The following is a 23,165-nucleotide window of genomic DNA, read 5'->3' as shown; positions in this document are numbered from 1 at the left end:
TAATAATATCTTCAAATGTTGCTAGATTATAAAGCTAATGTTGAATTTCATTTTGCTGCAGTTCACAAATGCTTTTTTATATCTGCAAGAAGCTAACTAGTCATCAGATGCTGAGCAGTACAGAAATCCTCAAATGGCTGCGAGAGATTCTCATCTGTAGGAACAAATTCCTTCTAAAAAACAAAGTAAGGAAATGGTAACATTTATCTCTCTCAGTTCCTGCTTTTCTGCTCAGATACAATGTATAGAATAAAATGTACAATACTCTTGAGCTTGGCTTCTTCAGACTTAATTACATCTAAATCATCATTATGTTGGCATGTATTCTGTAGAGTAAGCCCAAGAAGCCTGTAGGGCTTTCAGGAGGCAAAGGCATTTTGTGCTTACCTCAAGGTGATGTTTTTTGAAGACGACCCTCCAGGTAAGTTCTTAGGGGGAAATATCATTCTAAGATACATTAATGTGGGTAACTTTTTAAGTCCCTGAGAGCACCAGCGTGAGAAGTACTGTGTAAATGGTGAAGAGCTCTTCCTTCCTGAAATCCATCCAAAAACCATGTTGATTTATTGTTTTCTTCTCTCTCTTCACAGCAGTCAGACAGGAGTTCCTGCCACTTCCTCTTCCTTTACGATGTCTCTGGAGGTGGAACTGGTCAAATTTCTCTTGACCATGAAGAGATGATACGGTGTACTCCAGGAGCTACCCTCAGGAAAGGGAAAGGGAATTCTTCCATGGTAAGTGAGATATGATAATAACTCTTTTTAACACTTGGGGAGGAAAACCTGTGTGCAGTACTGTAAAGGATCACAGAATCCAGCATCTGATAAGGTATACCCTTTGACAGATAAGCTTCTTAAGCCTAGTTTTGCTGCTAGTTCTAGCACATCTTTTTATGAGCAAAAATATTGATTTTGTTTTTTAAGGTGATCTTTTCCAATAGATTTTCCAAAGTACATGGTTATCCCTATGAAAGGAGCAAGTTCTTAGCCACTTTATTCGTGCAGCAGCATGTAAGAGCTTTGATCTTGTTTAGGATTGCTTGTTTCTGCTAGAATATAAGCAGTTTTAAAGAACAGTTTGGATAAGGCTGGATTTTAATCAAGGTGCCATATTCATAAGCAGTATTACCAAATCCTGAATTCTCTGTTTCCCAAGGAAAGCACAGCAGCCTGCAGTGGAACTCCCATCTGTCGCCAAGCCCAAACAAAATTGGAAGTCGCCTTGTACATGTTCTTGTGGAGCCCGGACATCGAGGCAGTGCTCGTTGCAATGTCCTGTTTCCGGCACCTCTGTGAGGAAGCTGATATCAGATGTGGGGTAGATGAAGTCTCTGTGCATAATTTTTTGCCAAACTACAATACTTTCATGGAGTTCGCATCTGTTAGCAATATGATGTCAACAGGTAAGAGTCCTGGACCAGTGAAATACCTTTGTATCTGTGTAATGAGACTGTTGTTTGTGTTTTAGCTTTAAATAGGTTGAGATTGTTGATTGGATTGCTGTTCCTGTTTTCATTGGAATATCTTAGTCATTGGAGTTGCTACAAAGAGTAGGGAACTTGGGTGACTGATTTTAAAGTGTAACAAGAAGAATCCTTTCCTGAACATGTTAAGGGGATATGTTCCTCTGTTAATAATTTAATTTTTATTACTTCTAAAAAGCTCATGATTGATGTGGGTGGGTTTTAAAAAATCTTGGTTGAATTTTCTGTGCCCCTTTGCAGGGAGAGCAGCTCTTCAGAAGAGAGTGATGGCATTACTGAGGCGTATTGAGCATCCGACTGCAGGCAACACAGAGGTAACCTGTCTGAGTTGACATAGTCTTTGCATGCATATTTCTTCAAAACAGAAAATACTGTTGCTGCAAGTGGTCTTGAAGTTAACTCTTGACACAATCTTCCTCTTATTTTAGGCCTGGGAGGATACACACGCAAAATGGGAACAAGCTACAAAACTAATCCTTAACTATCCAAAGACCAAAATGGAAGATGGGCAGGTGACTATAAACTTTTCCATAGTTTCAACCCTTAGAAATTCACAGTAACTCTTTAAGCTTGCTTATTTTAAGGAACTGGATTTTAATCTAGAAAAAGAGCTCTGTAGGCAGACTTATGAAAGTATCCCAGAAAAATAGTTGTAAGCAGTCATTGACTGTACTTATAAAGAAGTAATTTGACTTGAATTGCTGTAAGGGAAGGTGGAGGCTGAGCTTAAAAATTTGAGTAGTGACAGCTCTGGACTACTACTAGAGAGATGGTGAAATCCCTTTCACTGGAGAGTTTTAAACAAGCTGCTGCCTATCATGATTTAAACACACTTTATCCTGGTGCAGAGCAGGGGATTGACCAGGCAGCCCATTCAGTCCCTTTCAGCCTTGCTTTGTTATCTTGTTTATAAGCAGAGCCTCTGTGTAGATCTCTGTTCTGCTGTTAGGGTAGGCTGTAAAATGTGAATCTTCAGAAAGCCTGGAATTGTAAATGCAGGATGTGTCACAGAGTGCTTCAAACTTCTGATCTCTCTCCGTTGGTTTTGATTAATTGAAGAGGTTTCATCTCCTGCCATTCCCTCTCAGGTTACTGAAAGTCTTCATAAGACAATTGTGAAGAGACGAATGTCGCATGTCAGTGGGGGAGGCTCCATAGACTTGTCTGACACAGACTCTCTTCAGGAATGGATCAACATGACAGGGTTCTTATGTGCCCTGGGAGGAGTGTGCCTGCAGCACCGCAGCAATGCAGGGCTGGCCACCTACAGCCCACCCATGGGCCCGGTCAATGAGCGCAAGGGCTCCATGATATCCATGGTGTCCACCGAGGGAAACACGGAGACTCCTGTCAGCAAGTTCATTGATCGGTTATTGACTCTGATGGTCTGTAACCACGAGAAAGTGGGGCTTCAGATACGGACTAACATTAAAGATCTGGTGGGTTTGGAGTTGAGTCCAGCACTTTATCCAATGCTGTTTAACAAACTGAAGAACACCATCAGCAAGTTTTTTGATTCTCAAGGACAGGTAAAGTGTTGATATATTCTTCCTTGTTTGTGTCTTGATTAAAAGCATCAGTCATGTCTTTCACTTAGGAATTGACACTGAAACCTATTGGTGTTTTGTACAAAAGACCTGCAAGCATTGGCATTGAATTTTGCAGTGTGCATTAATAATTATTGTGTTTGTGATTCCAAGCTATGGTTAACATGGAGTAATTGAAAGCATTCTTGAATTCTTAGTGAGCTCTGAGTACAGAATCTGTGAGAGTGTTCTTGGAGTCATTATGGCTGCTAGTATGGACATACTTAATCTTGACATGCACTGGAATTCTTTTGGCTAAGTGGTAACTAGAAAACGCTTGTACATGAGATTTTTGCAATGCTGCAGTATGTTTAATACCCTTTATTTTACGTTTTTTTTTGTGTGTGTAAAGAACTAAGACCAGTGTTTTCTTTCTGTAGGTTTTGTTAACTGAGACCAACACCCAGTTTGTAGAGCAGACTATTGCTATAATGAAGAATTTGCTTGACAATCACACAGAAGGGAGCTCTGAACACCTTGGACAAGCTAGTATTGAGACAATGATGCTAAATCTGGTTAGGTAAGAAATCCTGTCCACTTTCCTGTGCAAAGTAATTCTTGTAGCATTCCTGGTTTCCTTTCTGTACAGTGGTGGTAGTGGTTAAAAACCAGCTGAAGGGTGGATTTCTGCCCAGTCATACACCAACAGAAAAATTCTTTGGCCAGATTAAATTTGTTGCTTGTCTTCAGTTGATACAGGGCCTGGTTTTCTGGGAGGGGGGAAATAAAGGTAGCCCAAACACTTGGTGGGTCATTATGCACATCTGCTAGGTCAGCCAGGTTGCAGGTTCCAGCATGGAGCTGAAGAGATTTATCAGCAGTGTGAGCCTTGGAGTGTGAAATAGCATTAAATATTTTGTTACTCTTTTTGCCTTTTCTTTTTTCTCCAGGTATGTGCGTGTGCTTGGAAATCTGGTGCATGCAATTCAAATCAAAACTAAGCTCTGTCAGTTAGTAGAAGTAATGATGGAAAGGAGAGATGACCTTTCCTTTTGCCAAGAAATGAAATTTAGGTAGGTATTGCATTATGCATCTTTTGGGACAGTGTAATGTAGACAAGTGTAATTGTGTTTGGTTATATGGTTAAAAAAATAAACTAAAACCATTCTCACCTATTCCTGCTGTAGGGATGGTTTCCCTGTCTCTGGCTTCAGAATAATTTGGAGCCTGGTGCTGGGTTAAAATGTTATTCTGATTGTGGGGATACTAAACCCGTGTAAAAATGCGTGTGATGCAGACTGGGGAATTACTTGGTATAACAAAATCAGTTCATCTTCAGTGTGTGGTCATTCAGTTTATACTGAACTTGTGATGATTAAGAATGATGCCAGCAATAGTGAGTGTATTTGAGGAAAGGGCCATTTAAAAACAAAACCAAACCTCCTCCAAATCTAAAGCAATGTATCTGTATGTAACAGGAACAAAATGGTCGAGTATTTGACAGACTGGGTTATGGGAACATCTAATCAAGCAACAGATGAGGATGTGAAATGCTTGACAAGGTAAGAAAGAATACACTTAAACTGTTCCTAACGTTGTAACAGTGTTTCAGGTGGCATTTCATATCCACAGAAGAGCTGGCACATGTGAACTGCCATAAGTGGTAGTAATTGTAAGGGAAAGAAAAAGCCAGAAACATAAGTTTTGGAGAGCATCAGCAGAATTATGTTTAGTACTAGTCTTAACTAAGTTTTTTATGGTTCTGTTTTGTTTGTTTAACCTTTGAGTTTATTTAATTCCTTTTAATATCCTTTGTGATTTAGCATTAGGACTGAATGCTTTATTTTGCTGTAACTTCATATGATGCACTCTGAATAAAATCATCAAACATAATAATGTTGAATTTGTACTTAACTGGGGTTTTTTTCAGTGGCAAATTTGGGTTGCAGTTGTCCTTAAGAGATATGGTGCTTGAACCTGTACCACAAAATGTAATAGCTGTTTTCCTGATGGACAGAACTTTACGAGAATAACTTTACTCTTAATGATTCTTTTCACCTGCAGTTGGATATATAAGGAAAAAGACTTGGTACTGGATGGGGAAATTATCAAGGGGGAGGAGAGACTAATTCTGCTGAACTGATTCACAGCTTCTTGTAATTCTCTTTCTCAGAGATTTGGACCAAGCAAGCATGGAAGCAGTGGTCTCTCTCCTTGCTGGGCTTCCACTACAGCCTGAAGAAGGAGATGGGGTTGAGTTGATGGAAGCGAAATCTCAGTTATTTCTTAAGTAAATAGTGGCTTTGTGCTATTTTTCTGTACAATGACGTGAAGTACTTGCACTGTATGGCACTTACTGCATGCTATGGTTTTTCTTATAGCAGAGATTATTTTATTATCTGAACAGCAGTTCTCTCTTATGTGTCCCATCTCATAAATCCTTGCCTTCTGGGTTTATGCAAACAAGTTCATTTAGAAAATAATGCTAAAATTTGGTTTGTTCCTGCTTAATGCAGGTGTATGCCTAATTCCTGGAGGGACTAGCCTGCTTTGGTATTCGGTTTTTATCATGAAACTTAACATCTCTTACAAGACATCTGTTTGTAGAGGCACAAATGTAGAGTTCACTTGCTTGGTTTGAGAACACTTCCATACACGTTAGGACAGTGCCTTCTGGTGGATACCTCACATCTGAAAGTTTGGACTCTGCTACAAGAAAGATTACTTGGAGCAGTTAGGAGATTTTTGGGGAGAGAGTCTTGTTGTGTGTTTGCTCCCGAATGCACATCATTTCAGAGAGGTGCCTTTGCAGGATCTATTTTACTTATCCAGCTTTTTATCTTTAGGTACTTCACACTGTTCATGAACCTTCTCAATGACTGCAGTGAAGTTGAAGATGAAAGCACACAAACAGGAGGCAGGAAACGTGGGATGTCTCGCAGACTGGCCTCGCTCCGGCACTGCACTGTCCTTGCTATGTCCAACTTACTCAATGCAAATGTGGACAGTGGTCTTATGCACTCAATAGGTAAAGTAGTTAGAGATCACTGTGTATAAATGAATACATAATAAAGACATTGGTATTTCATTTATTTTTACATCTTCCTTAGTAGTTCTGGGTTTTTTTGATCAGGCCTGGGCTATCATAAAGACCTCCAAACAAGAGCTACGTTTATGGAAGTCCTCACCAAAATTCTGCAGCAGGGAACAGAATTTGATACCTTAGCAGAAACAGTGCTAGCAGATCGGTTTGAGAGATTGGTGGAATTGGTTACAATGATGGGTGATCAGGGGGAGCTTCCTATTGCTATGGCTTTAGCCAATGTGGTGCCTTGTTCTCAGTGGGTAAGTTGATTCACACATTTTATTTCCTACATTTTTGAACATATTAAGTCTTGAAATAAAAAATAATGCAAATATTAAAGGTGTAACAACAGTCTGCTGAAGAGATTAGATCTACCATGCATTATAGATAGCCCTGCTTTAGAAGAGTACTGGATCTAATTGTCAGGTCTTGCTTATAAGCTGCATTTTATAGTAAACTCTTAGTTAATGCCTAGGAATAATTTTATACACAGTTATTGTAATAAATTCATTTGTTTGGGCTGGTTATTTATTACAGATAGTATGTGCTGTAATGCAGACAAACAACTGTATTTGCTCCTCCAGGTTTTAGCAAGATGAATTGGGCTTTGTTATGTAGCAGAATAACTGCTTTTCTATCTGGGCAAACCATTATGAATTTGCATGACTGGATATCATGAGGCAGATTTTTAGACAGGCAGTAGCATAGGAGAGATTTAAAGAGATTGTGTGTGCTTAGTTTGATATTTGTATGCAAGACTCTAGCAAATGTAATGCATTAATACAGACTGCTCAGTGTTTTTGTCTTGGTTCTCTGTTTTGTACTTGGCCTGGCTCACTGCTAGTCAGATTAACATCTCATTGCTTCTTTTAAGGATGAGCTAGCTCGTGTCCTGGTCACACTCTTTGATTCCCGGCACTTGCTCTACCAGCTCCTCTGGAATATGTTTTCAAAGGAAGTTGAGCTAGCAGATTCCATGCAGACACTTTTCCGCGGAAACAGCTTAGCCAGTAAAATAATGACTTTCTGTTTTAAGGTAAGTTATCGAATCTTCCTCCTGCTACAGATCACCTCAGTAACAGGAAGAGTTTAGTAATCTAAAAATACAAAACTACCGCTGTATAAATTGATCTGTTTCAGAAGGGAAACTGTGATATAGAAACACCAGTTTAACAGAAAACTGGCTTGTGCCAAAGCAAATCAAGTGTTTTCAGGCTCTTTTAACACAGAATTGTGTTCCTGTGAATTGTGAAGTTAACCTGGCACCCATTCGGATTTTCTTTCTACACAGGTGTATGGTGCTACGTATCTGCAGAAGCTTTTGGAGCCTTTATTAAGGACTGTGATCACATCCTCTGAATGGCAGCATGTTAGCTTTGAGGTGGATCCAACAAGGTTTGAGATTCAAGGGGGGGAGCAGATGTATTTGTAAGCGTGATTCCCAGGCATTGGAAATATAAGAGGATTCCTTTTTCCTCATTGCTGATACTTTTCTCATACTGTTATACTCTTCCACTCCTCACTTTACCAGACACATAATTGTATCTGCAATCCTTATACCCAGAGCTGCCCAGCAAAGCAGGATGAGTTTTGCTGCATGTCCTCTACACCCTGAGAGAATAAGGAAGATAGAGAGCTCTTGCAGGGCCTCTTCTATTTGCTACTTTGTACTTTTATCTAAGCCACCAGTATGGGGATTTCCTGCAGTACCAGAAAGCATCTGCTTTAAGTCATTGAGTTAATTACGAAGCAAGATGGAATGAATGCATGTTGTGTGTCGTGTTTTTGCTTTAGTTTCTCTTTTGTCACTTCAAGACTGGCATTCAACAGCTGCTGCTCTGTTGCTGTGAATTAACTCAGAAAAACTTCTAAGTATTTGTCTTTGAAGTAGCTTCCCAAAAGCCAGGTCTTCTATTAATAGTTAACTCAAATACCTGTGTCTACCTCAAGAGTTCCTCTCAGAGAAACCATCATCAAACTGATAATGCAGTTATCAGTTGGGATTCTGTTATGCATGTCTTTATATGGAACAGTGTGAGAGAATCCCACTTACAGCTGCCTGGTTGTTGCTGAGTTTTAAATGACCTTATGTTTGTAATTTGTGGTTTAAAATACTGATGGAAACTTTTGTGTGATTTCTGTTTACCCTGGAAATAAGTTACTACCAAACATAAGTACAGCTGATATCATTCGCTTGGTTGCTGGCCATACATGTGTGGGTCTGTTTCAGGCTGGAGCCCACGGAGAGCCTTGAGGAGAACCAGAGGAGTCTCTTGCAAATGACAGAAAAGTTTTTCCATGCCATCATTAACTCCTCCTCCGAGTTCCCACCGCAGCTCCGCAGCGTGTGCCATTGTTTGTACCAGGTATGCTGGCACTGGGTGCCTGCCCAACCCCTGGGCTTTGCTCTTGTCATTGTAGCAGTTTGGAGCTTGGGCCAGTACTGGGGCCATTGTGTCATTGTTGAAGGCTATTTTCAGTTGTTTGTTAAATAGCAGGGATCTAAACACAGGGACTCTGCTCTGTCTCGCTCCTGTTGCTGTGTGTAGCAGCTCAGGAGCAGGTTGCTGAATCCAGAACGCTTACAGGTCTGTCTGCTCTTTGTGTGTTTCTGATGGATTTAGCTGCTGCTAAAAATGCCAGTGGGGGGATACTGCTGCTGCCTCCCTTTTGGAGGGTCTTAGAGGAGAGCTGTTCATAGCATTGTATTTGAGCTGTGGTCTCAGTTAAGTGGTCTGAAGAGCTGCTTTTGGCCTTTCAGCCATGGAGTCTGTATCTCAGGTCTGAGGTGAAGCAAGGAAAAGAGATAATCAGAGCTGTGTGAACTCATTGTGAGCAATAACAAATTCCACCCAGGGCAGTCTGGTTGTATTCTTACAGTGAAGCTGTATTAAGAAATACAACTGCTGTAATTCTCAGACCTTCCAGGTGAGAAACAGTGATCTGTGTGTGGTGACTGTTGTGGATCTTGGTTTGTTATCATGAGCTGCTGGAATGAATTGGGCATGTAAGTGATGTGCCCAGTGTAAGTTGTCTGCATGGCTTCTAGTGTCATCAGTTTCTTTTCCTGATAGGGGTTGGATTCAGGTTGATTTTTGGTGATTTTTGTTTGTTAGGATTTATTTTTGTTTTAAACTGGGAAATGAGGGGTGAGGTTGGTTTCCTTCAAGTTCAGATGGCCACAGTATCACAGGCATTGGCTGGGAGTGTATTTGAGCTGTTACTGAAGATGTCACACACAACCTTGGCTGTTGCTTCTGTTACTTGATGCTACGTTATCCCTATGTCTTTTCCTAGAATTGCTTTTATATGCTAGGATGTATCAGCTTTATTTCCACTTCAGGGGTACATTGCTATAAATTCTTTCTGTGCAAAACATTTTTAATTCCTACATGAAATGGGATTCCTAAAAGGTACTCACGAGTGGCATGGCCAGGGGTTGTCCTATGGAAGCATATCAAGCTGTTTGCTTTCCTTTTTATTGGTAACAAGGGTAATTTGTTCCTGAAAGAGATGGTTTACTGGTAAATATACAAGTGGTATTAACTGATGCTCAGCTTCAACACATATTACTGTTTCTAGTAACACCTAGATTTGTATACAAATAGTGTAGCAATTATCTCTGTACTCTCAAATCTGAGCTTTATCTGAAAGAAAGTACAATTGAAATCTTACTTCTTGTGAGTATGAATCTATTTTTAATCTTAAGAACCAAATAGGTGAATTTAATAAGGTGACTTCATTTTTATAAGGTGAAGGTGTTCCATCCCAAGCAATAGTGTAAGTCTGAATGAGACTGAATTTTGAAGTGTCTTTTACACTTGGATTATTAAAGTAAATGTGTGTGTTTTGTAAATGATTTGTAGCTAATTTTAATCAGCGTAGTAACAGTATGGCAGTGGTTCATTTGGTTGGATATTGGGTCTACACTGGGTGTTTCCATTACCAGAACAGAGCCCTGTTTTCACCTGGGAACATCATATAACAGTTACTGTGACAGATGTATCCTGGCTCATTCTCAGGTAACGTATGTACAGGAGCGTTACGTGGTCATGAACAAGCCTGATCCCAGTAACTCATTCAAAGGATTTGTGCTTTATGCTTCATAAAACCCCCACAAACAGATGTGATTTTTCTTAACAGAGGGAAATTCTACTTGCTTCCAGGGCAGTAGCCAGTGGATAGAGAATGGATGTGACTGCTCAGAGCTAGCTCTGTAGAGCTTGCACAAAGTCAGAAATTGGACAGAGGCACCAGTGGTTAAATATTAGTAGGTCCTGCACAAATTGGAACTCTTTAATGTAGCTGGGTTAGCAGCAGAGCTGGCCCTGGCTGGCTTTCACACTCCCAACCCACCTTTCTTTTTACTCTGTCACATTCTAAAGTTGTAGGAATTCTCTTCCAGTTCCATTCCATGTGATATTCGAAAGGTGATTTGAACTATTGCTCTCAAACTGCTCACTATGGCTAGCTGTCTGTTGATAGAAGTGTTGCTTGCTTAGGGATGCTAATTCACTGTTACAGCTGCTAGGGAGGATGTGGGATCAGGCACAAAGGCCAAAACATACCTCTGTGCAGGGGAGCAGAGGCCAGGGCTGGTGGTCTGTAGCTTTGCTCAAATCGTGATGGGAAATAATGAGAGAATGTGATGCTTCTTGGTGGGTTCCTTTACATTTAGATGCAATGCAGAACTAAGCACCAATGAAACAATCGGATACCTTGATTTGGAAATCTATAATAAATTAATGTAGCCCTGCTGGCTTTTTTCTTCCTTTTTCCACAGAGTGTTTTGTGGCAGTGTTTAGCTATCAAAGTAGTAATAACCATGACGATTCAGATCTCACTAAATTGAAGGACACACAGAGAAACATTGGGAAGATTTAAAACTCTAAATTTATTTTAAAAGTAATATGTATTTCAAAGGTATAATGCTTTACTATTTTTCCTATTAACACTATTTGGGGATGGTGAAATACATTTGAAAGCTGAATATACCATTTAATGCCCAATATCGTGTATCATGAGCACATTAATGTGGTTTGACGTTTAATCTAGCCAGAAATAGTAGAAATGATTGAAACGCAACATTTGCTTGTTTTGTATTTAGTGCTTTGTAAATAAGATGTAATAAAACTGTGGAATAAAAACTCCATCATCAGTCTTTAGTTGATATATTTCATTTTCTGTTGGTTATGTTTGTTACATTTTACTGTGTAATTTATGTACAAGTCAACATTGGTTTTTTGTTGCTGTATGTAGTTGGTGCTGTGACTTGTTTGTGCTCATCTCTGTTCTGTAGGCAACTTGCCACTCTCTACTGAATAAAGCTACCGTAAAAGAAAAAAAGGAAAACAAAAAATCAGTAAGTTTGGAGACCTTTTTCTTAGCCATTTCTTTCAAAGCACAACGGAAACCTTTTGCTGTTTGTTCAGAACATCTTCACTTCAGTCTATTTGACCTCACTGTAAAATCATTCTACTAATTCTGGCACAAAATAGCTTTCATTTCAATTAACACTGGAATTAAGTTATATTTAAAATATTCTCTGTGTGCCTATTTGAGTAAACAAGAGACATTTTAACATGACTGCTTAGTGTTTAATACTCTGGTTCTTCTGCCCTTGCCACCATCTTCAAATTACCAAAAAATGCGGAAGAAAAATGTTCTCTTTGGTTTGGGGGAAAATCTGAGCCTGCTTTAACACTCTGGCAGATAACTTGACTGCAGCTTGCTTCCCTGGGGAAGAACAAGTAATGCATATGGATTACTGAAAAGGAAAGAGCCTTTTATGACTTGTTTCTGATACATTTCGTTTTGTTTGCCTTGTGACTGAGCAATAAAATTCAGCGCTTGTATGTATTTACAGAGAAAAGCAGATTTCCTGGGATCAGCACCTTGCTGGCCAAGAGAGACTGGATACATAGATAGTGATAGCGGTGTCATTAAAAGATAAGACTTAGCTATTGACAGTGACCTGAAAATAAAAAGTATGAGTAAAACAGAGGCAGAATGGAAATTCAGACTTTTTTAAAATGCTCCCTTATTTTTTGCTGTAACTGACCAGAATTATAACCATGTTTAAATGCAAAATCTGTGTGCAAAGTAGTATTTTACAAGAGAACATTATCAGTAATTGCAACACAAGGTACCTGAACGAAGTTCCTATGGAACCAAAGTGATTCTTGTTATATAGTCTATATACTAATGCCTTTACCTGATTTAAGAAGCATGATTTGAGATTGCACTAGTTATATGTTGAAGTGTTTCAGTAAAATTGGGTTTGGTTTTTATTTGTCTTAAACAATATAACCTAAACTGCAAAGCTTGCTAATTTTATTCTGTGAAAAGTAGAATCTGTCTTGTTTTGCTTAACTGTTGTTGCTCATAAGAAAATTCACATATAAATGTTGGGCCTTTCTGGAACCACATGTAGTACATTTAAAAATATCAGGGAGCTTATCTTTAACTTTCCAAAGTCAAATGAAAGATATCTAGAATAGATCATCCTCTTAGTAATACATAGTTGGTATCCTAAAAATAAAGGAGATTTCTCTTTTCTTACAACATTTTCAGATTATTTTCTTTTCCTAGATAGCAAAGAATGATGTTTTAAATCTGTAGTTCTTCTGTCAAATTTCTACTAGGTGATGTTGGACAGTGCTGACAGAGTAGAACGCTGGCCATGCAGCTCTGGCTCAATCTCTTTCCTCCTTTGGCAAATCTGTTGAGATGTGATGGTTCTGAAGAGTATTTCTACACAGATCTCCTTCCCTGATATTTAAAATTCTCCTGAAGCTTTACAATGGGTCTGGCTGCTGGAGAGGCTCTTGCAGCAATGCTGAAATTATAAATACACAGAGAAAAGAGCCACTAATGTAAAACAGAATCATCTCTATTTGATGGGAAGACTGTGCAGCCTAAGTATGAGCATACAGCGTTTGTCTGCTGTACTGTCAGGTACTGTGGTAGGGTGCTGGAATTAAGGGTCTGTAACTCTGAAATACACCTTATCTTTGTCCAGTGGCTATTGTAGCAGTTTCACCCTAGCAGGGAGGATGGGTGAAAGCTGCAGTAAAGCCATTTAGTGCCCTGTTGCCCCTATTTGGCTGTCTTGTGATCCAGACCTGTCAAGGCAGGAGAGCCCTGCACAAATGTACTGAGCTTGGTCCATGTGGGAAGAGTGCTAAAAGCTGGATTAGCCGCGAGGCTTTGCTCAGCTTGCTTTCCCTTTTCCTGAATGCAGCAATATTGTTTGTAACTCTCCACTTCATAGGTGGTTAGTCAGCGGTTCCCTCAGAACAGCATCGGAGCCGTCGGAAGTGCCATGTTCCTCCGGTTCATCAACCCTGCGATCGTCTCCCCTTACGAGGCAGGGATTTTAGATAAAAAGCCTCCACCAAGAATTGAAAGGGGATTGAAACTGATGTCAAAGGTGAATCAATGAATGGTTTTGTTTGGCCATTTTGTTCTACCTGGTTAAGTTGTGCTCTTTGACCACTGTGGCTACCTGCAAGTAGGTAAACTTGTAGTTGCTTGTAGCAACCACCCAGTTCACTTAGAGCACAGAGTCCGTATTGAGTTTATACGTCATGATGTTAACATTGCAGCTCACAGCAGTGTAAGTATGGGGAGCAGTCTGTATGGAAAAAACTGCTTTGCCAAAATGCTGTGTAAGGTGACAGAATGCCTTCTGCTCCTCACTGGAGCTTCTCACCTTGCTTCAGATCAGAAACCAATGTTACTTGGAGCACAGTGAGAATAATAGCAGGCAGCTGTCAGTTAAGTTCATACTGGTGCCAAGGAAGTGATTTTTCCTATCTTTAATCTCGTTTGGTGGGGTTTCCTGTAAAAATTTTTTAAAAGGTGGAATGATGGAGTACAAATTCTGTGCATATCACCCATTTAATGCTGCAAAGCTACAGTTTTCTTTAAATAGGCATTGCCTGTATGTGTCGGCACCATTTCCCGAAGAAATAGTTAACATATAGTAAATGGGTTTGAAAAGTGATATATTTTCCTGATCTAAACCCAAATAAGGTTTATAAACAAGGGAAATAGATTTATAGTGTTTAAAAGTATGTGAAAGAAAATACCTTGCAGATGAACATATTTAAGTTTCTTGGCATATTGGTCTTTTCTTGTCCTGAGGTTTCACAGCAAGTTAAAATGAGTATTTCTGGCAGTGAAGTTACACTAACTACCACAACAGTTAATACATTCAACCTCTTTACCATCTTTTTATGATGTAGATTCTTCAGAGCATTGCCAACCACGTCCTGTTTACAAAAGAAGAACATATGAGGCCTTTTAATGATTTTGTAAAAAGCAATTTTGATGCAGCACGAAGGTAAGGCCTTGGGGGAACTGGCACAGAGAGTGTTGGGTGTAATGTTCTTCCAGCCTTTTAACTGACATTGATTCCTGTTGGCAGATTTCCTTGCCATGCTTATGGTTATTACTGGTTTTGAACTCTAGGTTCTTCCTTGATATTGCATCTGATTGCCCAGCGAGTGACACTGTCAATCACAGCCTGTCTTTCATCAGCGATGGCAACGTACTGGCTTTGCACAGGCTGCTGTGGAATAACCAGGAGAAAATTGGCCAGTACCTTTCCAGCAACAGGTGAGTCTTCATACCCATGGTAAAGGGAGCGGCTGATGGGAAGCAACTGTAGATGTGTGTGTATGAATAAAGAAGGACTTTTAAGTAACGCGCTGTTCCTAGGGACCACAAGGCTGTTGGAAGACGACCTTTTGACAAGATGGCCACTCTTCTTGCCTACCTGGGTCCTCCTGAGCACAAACCTGTGGCAGACACCCATTGGTCCAGTTTAAATCTCACAAGTTCCAAATTTGAAGAGTTCATGACGAGGTAATGAGTTTGTGTGGACTTAAAAGTTGCAAATAAAGAGGGTTTGGGATTTCTTTTTTTATAGTTATTTTTTACAAGGCTGTTGTTGAAGCTGATGTCAATGTGTTCCTTTTCAGGCATCAGGTACATGAAAAAGAGGAGTTCAAAGCACTGAAAACATTAAATATTTTCTACCAAGCTGGGACATCGAAAGCTGGCAATCCTGTCTTCTACTACATTGCTCGGCGGTAAGCAATCTTCTACCTTTCTTGTCTGGAATAAGCGTGTAAAGTCAAAAGCATCAAGTGTATGTAAGAATGGGGCCTCGGCTTAGTAACAAACAATCTGAAAACAGATGATTTGTCACATTTTGGTGACAGTATGATTTCTGCATTGGCCGAATATCAAGTGCAGGTGAATCTGCTTTTCATAATCATGCATAAGGGCTGTTTATGATGAGAACTATGAGGTTAAAAGGACGATATCTTCATGCCCTTCCCTTACAGATAATTCAACTTCTTTGGTTTGCATCCTTATCTGAGATAGCACAAGACCATTAGCATCATGAAATGCTGATTGGGATTTGGGTGTTTGATATTCCTTGGAAAAAGGTGCCAGCTCACTGGGTGACTGTTTGTACACAGATGTTTGAGAGTAAACCTTTCCAAGTCTGGGCAAGCCACTAATGGGCCCCAATAAAGCCAGTGTGTAGATGATAAAGAAGGATGCCTCTTGTTTATCATGTCACTAATTGCTGAGTGCAACTACAATAATCACAGTGTTGTTGTGTTAGGGGTGTACATTGAAATTTGGCTGTGAAACACATCCAGAAGAGAAGCCGCCTGTTGAGACAATATGTGTAAAATTAGGAAAGGAGAACATTAAATACTAAGGACTGCAAGGTACTTTTTAATTATCAGTTTACTGGAGCTGATCACACAGGGAAATAGCACTCATAAAAAATGATAGGCAACTATTTCATCTTCTGGCTTGCCTGAAATAAGTTATTCCATCTTCATCTTTGGTCCTTTGTCATCCTTCCTACTAAGATGGATGTGGCCAAGTGGTGCCTATTTGTGGTGTTTGTCTTGTGGTTCTGAGCCTGACATTGTGTTTAAAGGTGTGAAATGTGGAAGGACCGCTTGGATCAGAGCTGCCAGGATGTTTGAGGGCTTGCAGCAGGCTGGGGTTTCTTGGTGGGGTTTTTTGGGGGCGTAGATTGAGATCTTGTTGCTAGGACATTGTTGAGTCATTTTGCTGATCTCTCTGGATCAGTTTATACCCTTCTTGTGCTGTGAAATTTAATTCCTTCTGTCATTTTTTCTTCACATTTTGTTTCCTGGGCAACAACCTGGCTTCTGAAGCCAGTGTTCTTCTGGCTTTAATCTCTACACTGTTAAAAAATGATCAATAAATATTGATCCTGAAGTCCTGCCATTGGGTTTTAAAGCTGATCCCCAGCTAATGAATAGGAACACAGACCTCTGAGTTACTGCTTCAGACCGCAGCAATTTAACCTTTCAGAAGCAGTGTGTTGCTGTTGCACCGTGTGCCAGACCTTTTTTGGGTGTTTTGAACGTTGTGCTGAAATGCTAAATGGTGGTTTTGGAAAAAGGAATGTCACTGGGAATAGATGGTTTGGTATTTAACACAGAGTGACTGAGCAGTGTCTTTAAAACCCAGTGGCACCGGATTCACATCTGTGTCCATCAGTTTCATTTCAATTTGACTGCATTGTTGCCAAGCAACAAGTGCACGACTCCCACGATTCCCGGCCCACTCCCTGTGCCGATAACACCTCATTTGTATTCCAGAAAAATACAAGGAAACCCAAATTGCAGTCTGCTTTGTTGAAAATAGTCTCAGTAAGAGCCCTCCTGCTTGTACTGACCCCAGGCAAGGTTTGGGCAGAGGGCATGGCCCTGGGACTTGGGATGCCATTTTGCTTTGAAACCCATCCGGGCTGTTTTGTATCCTAGCTTCCCAGTCCTGGGTGTGTGGAAATCCTGTGTATTTGGGAAACCCCACAGCCCCATTTGCACTTCCAGGCTTTGAGCAGCATGCTCAAGACTTTGAAATCATCCAGTTTGGGGACTCGGTTTGGCCCAAGCACCTTCTGGAAAACAGTGTTTTTTCATAGAGTTCACTAAATCATCTCATTATGGGTGAAACATTCATAGAGTGTCTAAAGCTGATTCCATGCAGGATTTTTGCATGCAGTAGACTTTGCCGTCCTGTCTTGCATTGTTCAGCAAAGACACGTGGAGTATTTGATGTAATTTCCTGAACTCGAGGCAATTGAGTCACAGCACCTCATTTTGTGATGTCTGTCCTACCTTGCAAGCGAAGCTGCTCCCAACTGTGTGGGATGAAACCATATGGGTAGGATAATTCTAGGAAATACCTAGTTCTGAACACAGTAAGTAGGTTGATGCTGTTTGTAGCCAGTCAATACTTGGCAAATAGGTTGTCCGAAGAGGATGGCAGGCAGTGATGGTTTTTAATCCCAATCCCAGGGAAAATAGGTGGAACTTGTGCAAGTAGGCAGCTCTCTTGCACTGCTTGTAGCCACTTGTGCTGGCCATTGAAGGTATCATGCACAAGCTGCTTGTGGTGTTGTCTAAACTTTGACTTAGATAACTAGTTCTTGCATAGTTAAAATGTATATGAAATGGTTTTTGGAGTTTTATAAGTCTTCTGCTCTATGAAACATTGAGAGTCATTTCTGAGATGGAGAAAGAGCTGCCTTTTTTGCTGGATAGAGACATGCCTTAAGTGGTTGCAAGTTCTAGATGGCAGGAAGGCAAAGGGCAGACCTATTACTGTGAACTCATCAGCTTACTACTGAACAATATTAGTGATACATCAGTATCCAAATAATATGATTTGATTTAACCACAGTTTCCCCCCACAAGAAATTAAAATTGAGCCAAATGTCTGCCTGAAATGGGTTTGTATAATAAAACAGTACCTGTTCAGGGATGGTGCCACACTTGTTTGGAAAGAAGCACTGTCACAAAATCAGTTCAATACAAACGTAACTTTATTTTTACTGAAATGCCAATGAAATAACTGTACAAATTCGTTGTGTAACATTTGCTGTTAGAAATTAAAACACATTTCTGGTTATAGAAATACTGTTCACAATTGGAAAGTTGTGATTTCTCTGATACCAGTGGTTGTAAATGGTCTACAGCCCTCATTGACATTCAGCAGGAAAGGTAGAGGACTCCAGTGCCAGTAGTGAGGTTTTCTGGGTTTTGCAGCACCTTCATGCTACAATAACTGGAAATTAAATGGCCTGAAATGAATGGAAAACATTGTATAAAGATCTGTGATTTTAGGTGGATAGTACTTTTTCAATGAACTTGTTCTTCAGTTTTCATTTCATGCTGTTTGCAAAACTTCATCTGTAGCATATCAGGTACCTTTGCCACTAAGTTATATTATTTTCCTAGAGTGGACAGGACCATGCGTGCAACTATTTCTACTCGCTGGTGGTGCAGCTGCCAGGGAGAATAGCTTTCATGCTCCCCCTTGGAAAGCAGGGGGTTGGCATGTTCAAGGCCATGGACTGAGTTCAGTTCTTGTTCAAAGATTCCAGGGTTGTTTCAGTGACAACTAATCACTTCATTGATTTGTTCCATAACTTGTATTAGAAATTGGCTGAGATTTCATTTTACCCATCAGAAAGTAGTAGTTTGATTTGTGATATTTTTCTAAGCATAATACATTAACGTTTCAGACCTTTGCATAAATTTCAGGAGTTCCAGTTCATTAAGTTGTGTAGGTAACTCCTGCTTGTTGGAGTGTCATGGCATTGAACATCTTGTGTTTTCCTCTACTTTTGTCTTTTCTCTTTAAATACGGAGAGTGAGAAATAACTTGCCTGCAGCCTCGAAGTCAAGACAGAGCAAAAAGAGGTATCAGCCCATATCACTTTTCCCATGCTTAGTTAGACCATGTTGCCTCTCAGTTTACACCCTCTTAGCAGACATCATGGCATTGTCATATTTAATTCCTAAATTCAGAACTGTTGTTCTTCACAGTTAAAATATGCTAATACATATGAAGCAAACATAGATACACATGCTAGCAGGTTTTCTCAGGAATAGCTTCTGGTTAGTGGAACAGCAGGTTTAGTGCCTTTATTTTTTCCCTTCCTTTTGCATGTCATCATAACTTACAGAGAATCTGTGCTGCTATATTACAGGAGTTGCTCACTGGCAAGTCAAGCAAGACAATGCAGATATGATACAGGCCTTCTATTTTTTTTTCCAGTTGTGTAATGACAAAATCATACATGAAATCAGAACTGAAAATTCGGATGGTTTATTCTGTGCAAGTAAAATGAAAAATGTAATTACAAAATAAGCACATCTTTAAAACCAAACATGAGTTAGTTGCACTCAATTAAGACATATTAAAATAAGTAGCAGCTTAGTATCAAGACATTAGTGTGCACTTCTTCAATTAAGAACTGTTATTTTCTCTAGATCAGAGTCAGAACCTTGGATTTCTTGTGTTTTGATTCATCATTTCAACTGGAAGTCTGAACTCCAGCTATGTATCACAGGAACAAACTCAGTGATTCTGACAAGATACAGGCTCTTAGTCAATAAACACTGCCACTGCACTAAGCATCACGACACAGAGCAGACACATCTCACAGGTACTTGCTTGGGAGGGCACGTGAGTATTCAAAACATTTGTAGTGGCTTCCTCCTTCCTTAAGGTAGCAGTTGTGCTTTGAGGCATTTTGGAGTAGTTTGTTGGCATTCCACTGGTGATGCTTAAAGTCAGAGGAGTGGTGGAGGATCTTATGGGAGGCGTCAGGCTGGAGTTCTCATCAGTTGAATCTCTGATGTAGATGGTGTGTGTGGCTGCTGCTTCTTGAGAACTGACCTTCCTTGTTGTCAGGTCTTCTGGGTAGAGGAGCAGTGGTCGGTCCGTGCTTGTGAACACTACGGTTGGGCTTGAAGTCGCCAAGGTGGTGACTTCCTCAGCTTTAAACTGTTTGTGCATTTTTGTCATCTGGCTTGCCACTGGAGAGGCAGCTTTGTCTGCTGCCTTCATCCCTTGGATCATGGAGCCGGAGTCTGTCCCTCTGGGAGCCGCTGAAGTCGGTGGGGCATCCACCCAGAGCACAGAGTGATTGGCACAGGGAGCCCCGACCACGCTGGCCGTGGTTCCCTGCACCCATCTGAGCAAATAAGAGATGTTTTGTTTGTCGCTGCAGGACCAGGGGTTGTTATAAAGTGTTACCACTTGGAGCTGAAAGAGCTGGTCAAAAGCTTTGTCAGGAATGTACGTGAACTTGTTGTTGTGCAGGTAGAGGCTGGTGAGGTGCTGTAGTCTCACCAGTGTTCCTGGAAGTATCTGGGACAAGAAGTTGTTGGATAGATCCACGGTCTCTATGTTGTAGGGCATATTGGTTGGAACTGTCCACAGTTTGTTGCTACTGAGATTGAGAAACTTGAGACTGCTCAGGGTGTTGTTGATCAGAACAGCTCTCTCCACCATATTCCTGGAAATATCGAGCACTCTGAGATTCCACTGGTAAGCTGTATCAAGTTTCTGAAGAACTTTAATGTTGTTGTTTGTGGCATATAATTCCCATAAAGACTTGGGCAGGTGAGCAGGAACGTTCTTGAGCCAATTATTTGAAATATCAAGGGTCCTCAAATTGGTGAATCTCGTTAGCTGATGGTCGAGATCTACAAACTGGTTAAAGGACAGATTTAAATAGGTGATGTTGTCCTGAAGTCCCTGTGGCAGCACAGTTAAGTTTCTGCCTGAACAGTCCACATTCCTGTCGTTTCCTGAGCATGTACAGTTAGAAGGACAGATACCCCAAACAGTGGGTGTGAAAAACAGAAGGACCAGCAGACAGGTAGATGTATTCAGTATCTGGTATTCCATTGTTGCCTGAAAATAAATATACCAAAGTGACACCCTTTAAATCCATGTAGATATATTTTATTTCTGGTTAAGTGCTGTCTCTGCAATGGCCACTTGCAGGAGAAATGAAGTAAAAACATCAAAAACCCCTTTGTGGCATGGTCCTTTTAGAATTGTTCAAGAGAGACTTTACAAAGCATCCCTTCATAGACTGTCATGTTGTCTGGCAGAATGAGACTTGTTTTTTCATCTCCCTTTCCCCCTCAAGCTCAAATGAGGGCTTTCTTCCGAAAATGCAAGTCTCTTCCAAACGTTATACAATGTCTGCTTCTTGTTTTTAGTGATTTCAAGCCTATATTATGTTTGGAATAATGTGTTCTTTTATACGGGATGAAAAAATGGCTGTCAACTGGATCTGCTTTACAAATCTCTGCAGTAATGTAGCATCCCCCCCATACATGCATCCTGTTTGCTTAAGTAGAATTGGTTAAAAATACATCTCAAATTGTTCAGAATTCAGTCTGAAACCCCAATTCCGTGCTAATGCTAACATGCAGGTTGTTATTTTCCCTTACTGTGGTGGTAATGACGTTCTCAAAGCTGGTAACACATGTTTGGAAGCTGAATTAATGTTAGTAAGAAATCTCTGACACTGCAGCAAATTTCTGGTGCAAGCATCTATCATCAACTGAGAATTTCGTTCTTATTCCATCTCTGGTTCGGGAGCAGGTTTTTGTGATTAAAGACAAAAAAAGCCCCAACTTACCGGGATCCTTCTGCAATATCAGCACATCGTTCCTGGGAAAGATGGGAGCTTAGAGGTCGCCTTGTTCTGGAGAGTAGCTCCAGTTGCTGCCTGGGTTGTGCCTCTTCAGCTGCATCGTATTGCTGCTGGCCGGGCTCTGCAACCACCTGATCTGCTCGACACGGGGACTGCAGCGCTGGCGCTGACTCTCCTCAGTGCAAAGGGAGCATGTTCAGCAGCACGGTTGGGGTTTATAATTCCAGTTGGTTAACTTCTCCATCTCTGTGTTTTACGCTGTGATAATGCCTCATAGCACATGTGAGATCCCTGCAGAAACAGCACCGAGTGCAGTTCCTGTCGGCTGCTTCAGCTCCAGCTCTGATTCCATTTAACTCTTCCTATTTAAAAAGTCACGTTGTGCTCTTTCTTTCCCTTCCGTTAACCCCTCCTCCTGTAACAAGGGTTACTGTTAATTTAGGCTTCCTGCCTGAAGCTTTTTTTATGCTGCTGTGCCAGAATATCCTTCCCTAATTTTAAACCACTCTGTGTTCTGCTCCTCGGCTCAGCCTGTCACTGCTCTTTCAGGTAGGGAACACCCCAGCCTGTGGGGTTGCACAGATTCCTGGAGGAATTCGTTATCTGAATCTCTCAAAACAATATGGGAAGTGTGGGTACAGTTTATAATGCTGCTAATTCTAACACAATGCAACAAGCCTTAAATCCTTGTGTAACTGGGATGCTGTTCTTTAGGTATATGCAATCACACAGCTTATATAAATGGTAAGAAGAACCTTATCCTATGTCCATGGCATGCACAGCAGCCTGGGACTGCTTTGTGTACCTGATTACTTTATTCAGCAGTAATTTAGACATTTTAATCTTACTGGTATAATATGTGCAAACGTGTGCTCTGTGCAACATCCACAAGTACGCTCCTTCCCCAGGCAAAGTCAAAACTATAGACTCTTTGCCACTGTGCAGGGCTGGCATGGAAAGCTGCCCTCAGCACCTAGCAGCTTCTTTCTATAAACCAGAACATTCAGTACTAGTTAACAAAATATGGAATGAAATGAATTTACCTCTGAGACCACTCTCCTGCCTCCCACCAGAAAGCCACTGTACCAAAGTCCATGAGTTTAGAGGGGACAATGAGCTCAGGGCCCAGGAAGGAGCATGTCAAACACTTAAACACCTTGAGTTAGAAGGAGTCTGGCATCCACACAACGCTAAATTAGTTGTACAGTTCTATTGGGAATAGTGAGTGCATTCTGAAAACACTGCTCCAGAGGAAGAAATTAGTGAATACACACAACTATTTCTGCCAGTCATTTACTGAGTGTTCTGCAAAATATCTCTGTTTTACCCATAAAAACCAGAAGTATCGAGGTATAGGGCAGCCTTTTGAGCTTGTTCTTCAGGTGGTTGGAGCCATTTCAGTATGTTGGTGACTGCTGTGTTAACTGTTTTCTTGCACTGTTCTCTGCTTTACCCAACCATAGTGTGGTGGGATTGTTGATGGTGCATCCAAAAGCTTATTGGTAATATTTGATCTAAAGGAAATCTCATTGATTTTAT

General features: G+C 40.6%; 2 protein-coding genes across 2 annotated transcripts in view; one reads left to right on the top strand and one right to left on the bottom strand.

Annotated features, from left to right (window-relative positions):
* NF1 (neurofibromin 1) overlaps window positions 1-23,165 on the top strand; it is a 70,082-nt gene that overhangs the window by 22,643 nt on the left and 24,274 nt on the right. Inside the window, exons 16-36 of the mRNA XM_034069098.1 lie at window positions 62-185; window positions 591-734; window positions 1,156-1,402; window positions 1,724-1,797; window positions 1,912-1,995; window positions 2,572-3,012; window positions 3,450-3,589; window positions 3,960-4,082; window positions 4,488-4,571; window positions 5,183-5,299; window positions 5,856-6,037; window positions 6,143-6,354; window positions 6,969-7,130; window positions 7,386-7,489; window positions 8,325-8,460; window positions 11,394-11,456; window positions 13,368-13,526; window positions 14,344-14,441; window positions 14,570-14,716; window positions 14,819-14,965; window positions 15,082-15,192. Coding sequence (XP_033924989.1) covers window positions 62-185; window positions 591-734; window positions 1,156-1,402; window positions 1,724-1,797; window positions 1,912-1,995; window positions 2,572-3,012; window positions 3,450-3,589; window positions 3,960-4,082; window positions 4,488-4,571; window positions 5,183-5,299; window positions 5,856-6,037; window positions 6,143-6,354; window positions 6,969-7,130; window positions 7,386-7,489; window positions 8,325-8,460; window positions 11,394-11,456; window positions 13,368-13,526; window positions 14,344-14,441; window positions 14,570-14,716; window positions 14,819-14,965; window positions 15,082-15,192 — 3,099 coding nt within the window. The remainder of the gene's footprint in view (window positions 1-61; window positions 186-590; window positions 735-1,155; window positions 1,403-1,723; window positions 1,798-1,911; window positions 1,996-2,571; window positions 3,013-3,449; window positions 3,590-3,959; window positions 4,083-4,487; window positions 4,572-5,182; window positions 5,300-5,855; window positions 6,038-6,142; window positions 6,355-6,968; window positions 7,131-7,385; window positions 7,490-8,324; window positions 8,461-11,393; window positions 11,457-13,367; window positions 13,527-14,343; window positions 14,442-14,569; window positions 14,717-14,818; window positions 14,966-15,081; window positions 15,193-23,165) is intronic.
* OMG (oligodendrocyte myelin glycoprotein) lies at window positions 17,970-21,971 on the bottom strand. Its single transcript, XM_005154381.4, has 2 exons — window positions 21,612-21,971; window positions 17,970-20,872 (listed from the first exon to the last, which is right to left on the bottom strand). The coding sequence occupies exon 2, from the start codon at window positions 20,864-20,866 to the stop codon at window positions 19,556-19,558; it is 1,311 nt and encodes a 436-aa protein (XP_005154438.2). The 5' UTR covers window positions 20,867-20,872; window positions 21,612-21,971; the 3' UTR covers window positions 17,970-19,555.

Source organism: Melopsittacus undulatus, chromosome 13 (genome assembly GCF_012275295.1).
Source record: "Melopsittacus undulatus isolate bMelUnd1 chromosome 13, bMelUnd1.mat.Z, whole genome shotgun sequence".
In the NCBI taxonomy this organism is placed as follows: domain Eukaryota; kingdom Metazoa; phylum Chordata; class Aves; order Psittaciformes; family Psittaculidae; genus Melopsittacus; species Melopsittacus undulatus.
This window is presented reverse-complemented; position numbering and strand designations above follow the sequence as displayed.

Excerpts from the sequence above, each read along its gene's own strand:
- OMG (XM_005154381.4), bottom strand. The coding sequence starts at position 20,866 with ATGGAATACCAGATACTGAATACATCTACCTGTCTGCTGGTCCTTCTG.